The sequence below is a fragment of the Berghia stephanieae genome, chromosome 14, assembly GCF_034508935.2.
Source record: "Berghia stephanieae isolate SIO BIC M18660-M18661 chromosome 14, UCSD_Bste_1.3, whole genome shotgun sequence".
In the NCBI taxonomy this organism is placed as follows: domain Eukaryota; kingdom Metazoa; phylum Mollusca; class Gastropoda; order Nudibranchia; family Aeolidiidae; genus Berghia; species Berghia stephanieae.
Genome location: NC_088373.1, coordinates 31,257,404 through 31,265,941, shown reverse-complemented (window position 1 = coordinate 31,265,941; position 8,538 = coordinate 31,257,404). Strand labels below are relative to the sequence as shown.

The 8,538-nt window shown below is 38.7% G+C and overlaps 1 protein-coding gene across 1 annotated transcript in view; it reads right to left on the bottom strand.

The window, feature by feature from the left end:
* Positions 1-1,894: 1,894 nt before the first annotated feature.
* Positions 1,895-8,538, bottom strand: part of LOC144959578 (uncharacterized) — a 42,831-nt gene continuing 36,187 nt past the window's right edge. The window contains exon 9 of the mRNA XM_078892199.1: positions 1,895-2,065. Coding sequence (XP_078748325.1) covers positions 1,895-2,065 — 171 coding nt within the window. The remainder of the gene's footprint in view (positions 2,066-8,538) is intronic.

The window sequence follows — 8,538 nt, the reverse complement described above, 5'->3', positions numbered from 1 at the left end:
GTCTCTGGACTCTCTCAAGTTTTTGAATATCCTCTTTCAGGTAGGGGTCCCAAGCAACTGCTCCGTATTCCAATTGTGATCTCACAAGTGCGAGGTAGGCGTTTTGTTTGCATGCCGTTGGGGCGTGGCTAAGATTTCGGCGGAGAAAGGCGAGGGTGGAGCTTGCCTTTTGGGTTATTTTGTTTATGTGTTTCCCCCATTTCAAGTCCCCTGAGAAGGTGATGCCGAGGTATGGGTTATCGTCCACTTGTTTCAGGACGGTGTTGTTTAACTTGTAGGTCTCATTGTACTTTGTAGCTGTGCTGAGGATGTAGCATTTGTTTGCGTTAAATTTCATTCCCCAATCATTAGCCCACTGTTCGCGTCTATTCAAGTCCTCTTGTAGCAATTTTTGATCGTTTTTGGTGGGGCACAGTATCAAATGCTTTGGAAAGTCGAGGATGCCGATGTCTGCCTGAGTGTTGGCATTCTGGAGTCTCAATAGGTCGTTTACAGTTATTAGGAGTTGGCTTTCACATGAGTATCCTTTGCGAAACCCGTGGTTCAGGTCAGTTAGGATGTCATTGTTCTCAAAATGGTTCATCATGTTCTTACAGATTATAATATGCTCTAATAGTTTGGATATTACATACGTCAGAGAGATTGGACGGTAGTTCTCTTCTTTATTTCTGTTGCCTTTTTTGAATACATGTGCGATGTTTGCCTTCAGCCAGTCATTAGGGAGCATCCCGGTGTCCACCGATTTTTGGAAAATTATGCATAATGAGGGGGCCAAACTCTCAGCACACTCTTTAGTACTGTGTTGGGGATGTTATCTGGACCCGACGCCTTAGATGGGTCGACGTTTTTCAGCAACTTTTCAACTCCTGAGATGTTTATGTTGATATTAGAAAGAGATTGGTCACACCTCTGTGATGTTGGTGGGGCGGTTGTATCGTGTGGATCATGGGGGGTAAAGACAGATTTAAATTGATCCAAGAGGATCGTTGCTTTATCCTTCCCTTCAATGTACAGGGTTTCATTTTCTTTCAATGGGGCTACACCAATGGAATCGCTTTTCTTGCTTTTTATGTAGTTCCAAAATGGCTTGGTATTGTTTGTTTCAAGTCCTTTTTCTATGATATTGTTAATGTGCGTCCAATCTGCTTGCCTTATTTCACGCCTGCTTTGACACTGCAACGATTTGTATGTGTCCCAGGTTCCGCTCAGTTTAGCCCGCTTGAATGCTTTTGTTTTGCGTCTTAGTAGTGCTCGTATGTTCCTGTCCATCCACGGCGGCGTTCTTGTATTTTATGTACTTTTTGGGGAATTGACTCCTTGATTGCACTGAGTAGGCAGGAGTGAAAATGGCTCCATATTTCATTTACATCCAGACCGCTTTTGTGCTGTTCTGTGATCTCTGATGACAGTCCCTCGATTCGTTTTCGTATTGCACCCCAGTTGACTTTTTTGAAAAGGTATCTTGTTTTGGGGGATTGGTTCATATAATTGGGATTTAGTGTAGTTTCAGTAACAACGCAGGCATGATCTGATATTCCTGGTTGTGATGTTGTTGAATGGATCAGTGATGGATTGGATACGAAAACAAGATCTAAAATATTGTCACCGCGTGTGCATTCTTCGTGAACTTGTGTGAGGTGCGCGACTGTTGTAATGTCGATGACGTTTTGCTGTATTGCACGTTGTGGACAGGCAGATAGCGTTTTTGAACCGTCCCCGTTTATATCAGGACAGTTAAAGTCTCCTGTTAGAATAATTTGGTTTGGAGTTTTCTCTGAGTTGATTATTTCAAGCGATGTTTGCAGTTCTACGATGCCAGTTTCGTTTCGATGAGGCATGTAGAACGATCCAACAAGGATGATTTTATGGCCTTGGATTTTAACGCTTACCCAAATTATTTCACAGTCCGTTTTGAACTTTGTTTGCTCACAGCCTGTGAGCTTTCTATCAACGGGTATGAATACCCCACCTCCCGGTCGCCTGGTCTCATCGTCTTCATTTTCATTTCCTTCATCTTCTGCTTCTTCTCTAGGTAGTTTTCTGTCATTTCGAAATACCTAGTATCCTTTTGGAAAAATTTCACATGACTTAATGTTGTCATTATTTGGTTTTTGCACCGCCTAGTGAGTTGTCGTTAGTAGAGCTCATGGAAACAAGTTATTTCATTGGTTGAACTATTGAATACGATTTGTGTTCTTTTGTAGCAAAAGGTTGGTATTTTGACGTCATTTTTTGGTCAGTGTCAGGCCATAACTTTACATAGGCCACGGTCAGACCCCAGCCATAGTACACTCATGGCCTGACACACACCAATGAAATATGTCAAAAGACAAGTCTTTGGCCATAAAAGAAAACAAATCGTGAGTTGTATTCAACAGTTCAACCAATGGGATCACTTGTTTCCTTGACCACTGTTAATGACAACTCATTAGGCGGTCTACAAACAAAATGACGTCAAAATATGGATTTTAGTTGGTTGGTAGTGTGAGGCTTTAAGTAAAAGATGGCTAAAATCAGACGCATTTTGTTTTCAAATTATTGCGTCAAAAAGTTGCGTGATTCAAATTTCTCCATTTTTACAAAAAGCGCGACGGTTTTTGTGTGACGGCTTATAGCATCTATCCAAATAAAAAGAAGAATATGGCGTTGGCTAGGTCACGTGGCCAGAATGCAAAAAAGGGTCACTTCCCAAGACAGCCCTGTACTGGACAGCAGATGGGAAGAGAAAGCGGGGAAGACCCAAAGAAACCTGGCGAAGAACCATGGAGAAAGAGTTAAAGGAAGCAGGCCTGTCCTGGAATACAGCCCCGCAAAAGCAGCCGATCTTAAAAATGGAGATGTCTGGTGGATGCCCTATGTGCCTCAAGGCCCGAAGAGGATTAAGTAAGTAAGTATAGCTTCTTTCTGAACTTTTCACCACAAGAAAATTGATTTAGTGATGATGAACAATGCACAAAATTAAAGAAAAATTTTTCTATCATTTTAAGTTTTTAAGCTGATTCAATTATTTATGGTTGGTAAAGAAAAACAGCCTGTGTAAGATTTGAATTGCGGCAATGTGTTCTAGTGGTATGATACTCGTTTTTTGATCGATAGGTCCTGGGTTCGAGCCTCGAGCGGCGCATAGTTGAACCCTTGGAAAAGCCTTGGAAAGGCTCTTTACCCACATTCTTTCACAGTACTCAGGTGTAATATGAATACCTGGTCGTCAACAACGCTGTCTCTTCCGAAAATAATTATTATAATATTTCGCCCAACAGGCGTCATGTCTCGTCTTACATGTTAAGTGTTGCTGTTGGCTTGGCTAGGAACGTCTTGTAAAGCGCTCTGAGCACGTTTAGTCGATATTCCAGAATATGAAAGCTCTAAGGGGCCTATTTTGTTCTGTTTTTTGTTGTTTTTTTTTTCTTTTTTTTTTTTGGGGGGGGGGTAATAAAAGGTGTTTTCTCCCCTTTCTTCCTATCCCGTACAACATAGTACCGTAGTTAAGCCAACCAAACTTCACAGATTAAAAAAAGAGCTTTTATACAGCACAATATCCATTAAACACTTTACAAGAAGTCACTGACCAACAACAACATTTAACATTTAGGACGGGACATGACGCCTTTTAGGCGATATTACATTTTTTTTTTCGGAGAGAGACAACGTTGTTAACGGCCATGTACTCAATTTACACCTGAGTATGGTGAGAGAATATGAGTAAAGAGACTTCTCCTTGGACTCAACTATGCGCCGAGTCGAGCGAGGCTCGAACCCAGGACCTTCCGATCGGAAAGCGAGTGTCATACCACTAGACCACATAGCCCCACCTTACGCGTACGTAAGGTGTACTGATTGATGGAAGCGAAAGCTGGGCAAGTGACATCCGTCATGGGATAAAACTCGTTCTGTTAGAGTAAAGATGGCGGAGAGAACGTTGCGATAGACTAGCGTCCTGTCTAAAAGAGAGCAAGCAATTGCGTTTGCCCACTTCGCGTTTATAGAAAGCGGAAGAATCTCCGGTTCCATGGGCTTTGTGGGACTGAAATTATGTTATAGATAGAATGCGCTTGGCCAAGGAGTTCACAACATTGCCATCCGGAAGTATAACGGACCAACACACAAACTCTGTGTAACCATGAACTTTTATAGTCTGGTTAATACAGTTTATTGAGAACAACTCACAAACGCGGATGGCAAAAACAATAACAAAGGCCTGAGTGACGTCATCTGCATACTATCTATAGATAGATCGAAGATGATGTCACTCAAGCCTTTGTTATTATATTTTGCCATCCGCGTTTGTGAGTTATTCTCACTGAACTCTCTCAACCAGACTATAAAAATTCATGGTTACACAGAGTTTTGTGTGTTGGTCCGTTATACTTCCGGATGGCAATGAGCTTCTTAGCCAAGCGCATACTATCTATATAACGTTTAAAATATGTCACTAAATCTTAGAGATTTTTGCTACTTTTCAAAATTGGAGAAAGTGTATTAAAATGACCACGGGCATAGATATTTTTTTCAACTACAGTTAACATGCAAACATTAAGAACATTAGCTTTGATACTACGCCTAGATTTGTTTCAGATAAATGTAATAATAAAGAGCGTGCGGCTATGTGGTCTAGTGGTATGACACTTGCTTTCGGATCGGAAGTTCCTGGGTTCGAGCCTCGCGCTCGGCGCATAGTTGAGTCCTTGGGGAAGTCTCTTTACTCACATTCTCTCACTGTATTCAGGTGTAAAATGAGTACCTGTCCGATAACATCATTGTGTCTGAAAAAATTGTAATATCGCCTAATAGGCGTCATGTCCCGTCCTACAAGTTAAATGTTGTGGTTGGCCAGGGATCCCTTGTAAAGCGCTTTGAGCACTTTTAGTGGATATTGCGCTATATAAAAGCTCATTAAAATGTTTAAATAAATAAATAAATAAATAAATAAATAGCATGGGGAAAAAGTAACCCCGGGCACATAACGATATAGTCGGTGTTAGGGTTGAGTGAGTTAAGGACAGAATCACAAGCATACTATCATTGTTTCCAAATTGTTTTGTAAGAATAAATAATTGTTAAAAATCATTATGTTTGCATCTAAAACATAACAAGAATATTAAACTAGAGCATTTGTACAGCGAAATATCCACTTAATGTGTTCAAATCGCTTTACAATAGGTCCCCAGCCAACAGCAACTCTTAGCGTGTAAGACGAGCCTGTAAGGCGATAATATTACAATTTATTTCCAACCGGGACAAACCTGTTGAGGGCCTTGTACTCATTTGAGTACGGTGAAGGAATGTGAGGAAAGAGCCTTTTCCAAGGACTCAACTATGCGCCGCTCAGAGCGGCACCCGAACCCTGGACCTTCCGCACCCAAGGCGAGTGTCGTGCCTCAGGACCACATAGCCGCATATATTAATATAAATAGCCTATACTGTAATAATTGAGCTTTATATAGCGCAATATCCACTAAATGTGCTCAAAGCGTTTTACAAAGTGCCCCTGGTCAACAGCAACATTTAACATGTAGGACGGGACATGACGCCTGTTCGGCGATATTACAATTTTTCGGACAAAGACAACGCTTTTAACGGCCAGGTACTCATTTTACACCTGAGCACGGTGAGAGAATGTGAGTAAAGAGCCTTTTCCAAGGACTCAACTATGCGCCGAGCGCGAGGCTCAAACCCAGGACCTTCCGATCCGAAAGCGAGTGTCATACCACTAGACCACATAGCCGCACTTGTACGCGATTGAGAATAGAATCAAAAAAGAGTCTAAATATATTTGAATTTCAATGTTGTAAGAGTGGAATCGTTAAAACTCTCTTTTCGTATGTAATTCGTATGGTGATTTGGTAAAACCCGTGGGATGTTGTCGCATGTACTGGTTTTGAGATAAGAACGAATAGATATGAAAAATATGATTATTTACATGAATTCCACCTTCATCGTTTTCATTTTCCATCCAAATACATTCTGTATTGCTCTGTTGTGCTTCAACCCTCTCCTTACCACCTATTGGAAAATCGTCACATTTGTTACGATGCAACCGTCACTTTTCTCATCCAGATTTCATTTAATTTTGCTATAGCTATACAAACTTGACATTCTGTAATAAAGTTCATTTGGTCCAACAATATTTTGTATAGTATGTGCTTGTTGCTTTTCTGTTTGAGTAAGAAATGTCTGTTTTTGTGTTGGGTGAGTGTGAAATTTTGGGGAAAATTCTGAAAATGGCTGGGAATGAGAGGGTAAAAAGCCTAAATGATGAAACACCTGACTAGATTAAAATCCTGTTAGAAATATTACATTACCATATAGGAATTTTCGATTCTCTACTTATAAAACGAAGCATATTCTTAGAAATAATTATAATAAGAAATGCTATGGCTGGTAGTTCCTTTGCCCACACTGGGCCCTTTATGTTGAATGACCTGCCCAGAAGGAGAAGCGAGTCAAAATCTATTGATGATTTTAAATCAGGGTTGCCAATTTGGCAGATTTTATGCCAAATGTCCTTTTTTTCGGGGCAGAATTTGAAGTCGTCTGGCAGAGAAAAATCGGTTTGGCACTTTGGCAGATATTTGGCAGATTTTATTTTCCGAGGCCTAGGAATGAATGTATAGGTCTACACGTTTTCCATGGCAATTTTTATGTATTAGTGATTTTTTTAAACTTGGGAAATGGAAAAAAAAAATATGACATCGGCCTTGCAAAATTTTTGTTAACAAAACTGATGAGTTTTCAAAGGGGGTACTATCAATAGTACGGTTTGGCAGATTTTTGTGGTATTTGGCAGATTTTTAAAAATCCAGTTGGCAGAATGCCTGAAATTAATATGACAACCCTGTTTTAAATCACTGTTGCTACCTTTATACCGTTATATTTTCATAAAATTTGATACGTTATTCCATACACAGCTGCTATTGATATCATTGTGCTGTACGTTTTAAATGCAACGTGTGTACATTTATTTGTAATGTGCATTGAGCATCATACAGTGATGATAATGCACGATTGAAATGGCATGTATTATTATTATTATTATTATTATTATTATTATTATTATTATTTTAATTTTTAAATTTTTATTATTATTATTATTATTATTATTATTATTATTATTTGTGCGGCTATGTGGTCTAGTGGTTGACACCGTTTCCCGGGATGGGCAGGTCGTGGGTTCGACCCTCGCGTTGGGCGCAAAGTTGAGTCCTTGGAGAAGGGCCTTATCAAAATCTCTCACCGTACTCAGGTGAAAAACGATACGGCCTTTTAACAGCGTGTCTTTGTCCAAACAAAAATTTGTAATATCCCCTAACGGGCGTCTGCCCCCGTTCAAAAGGTTCTTTTTGCTGTTGGCCGGGGACCCCTTGTAAAGCGCTTTGAGGCGTTTATGGTATTGCGTATAAAACTAATTTATTATTACTATTTTATTTTTATTATTATTATTTATTATATTATTATTATTATTATTATTATTATTATTTTTAATATTTTATGTTTTTATTATTAATTATTATTTTATTATTATTTTTATTATTTTTATTATTTATTATTATATTATTTTATTAGTATTAAAATTTTTATTTTTTAAATTTTTATTATTAATTTTTTTTTTATTTTTATTTTTAATATTATTTAATTATTATTATTATTATATTATTATTATTTTTATTATTATTATTATTATTTTATTATTTAATTCCACAAATTATTTTACAACCTGAATCTTATAGGTAATTGAATCTAATATTTATTCGGAGCAATTATTTCTATTATTTACGCGAATTGTATTAAAAAACCTAAAAAACAAATTCAACTTAATATTTTTGGGGCCTTAAAGCCATAGGGGCTACCCCGACACTCCATTTTTTTGCGGGGGCTGTAAAATTCCCCGACAGGGCCCAAATTTCCCTTTTTTCCTTTTCCCCATGGCCTTCGCTAATTTCTTTTGGGTTTTCCCCTCTATGAACTTCTCTTTACAAGCGTTCTCCCCCCCCCCCCCCCCCATTAAAACAATTATTTTGCCCCTTCCCTCCCTTCAAATGTAAATAACTTCAAATCTAATTAATCATTAAATTCAAACCGCATTTCGTCCAGAAATAATGCCTCTAATGAAATATATGATAATATGGGATTAGACATTTTCTGACTTCCGAAGGGTTTGCAGATCACAACGATCAAATGGGTTTTGCGGCTATGCTAAGTGTATGGGGGGATGACACCGTTTTCTCATAAAGTCCCCGGGGTTTTAGCCTCGCTCGGGGCTAGTTTTCCTTAAAAAGGCTCTTTACTACCATCTCACCGTACTTATGGTAAAAGATACCACCTGGCCATTTAAAACCCTTTCCGGCCGAAAAAAAAAAAATTAAAAAAAATTTTTTCGCCCCAAAAGGGGGGCAACTCTCGTAATGTTTTAATGTTGCTGGTTGTCAGGGACGGGACACTTTGTAAAGCTCTTTTGAGCACGTTTAGTGGGTATTGCGCTATATGAAAGCTCAAGTGTTTTTTATTTTTATAATCTGGTCTTTATCACTCTGCCAAAAG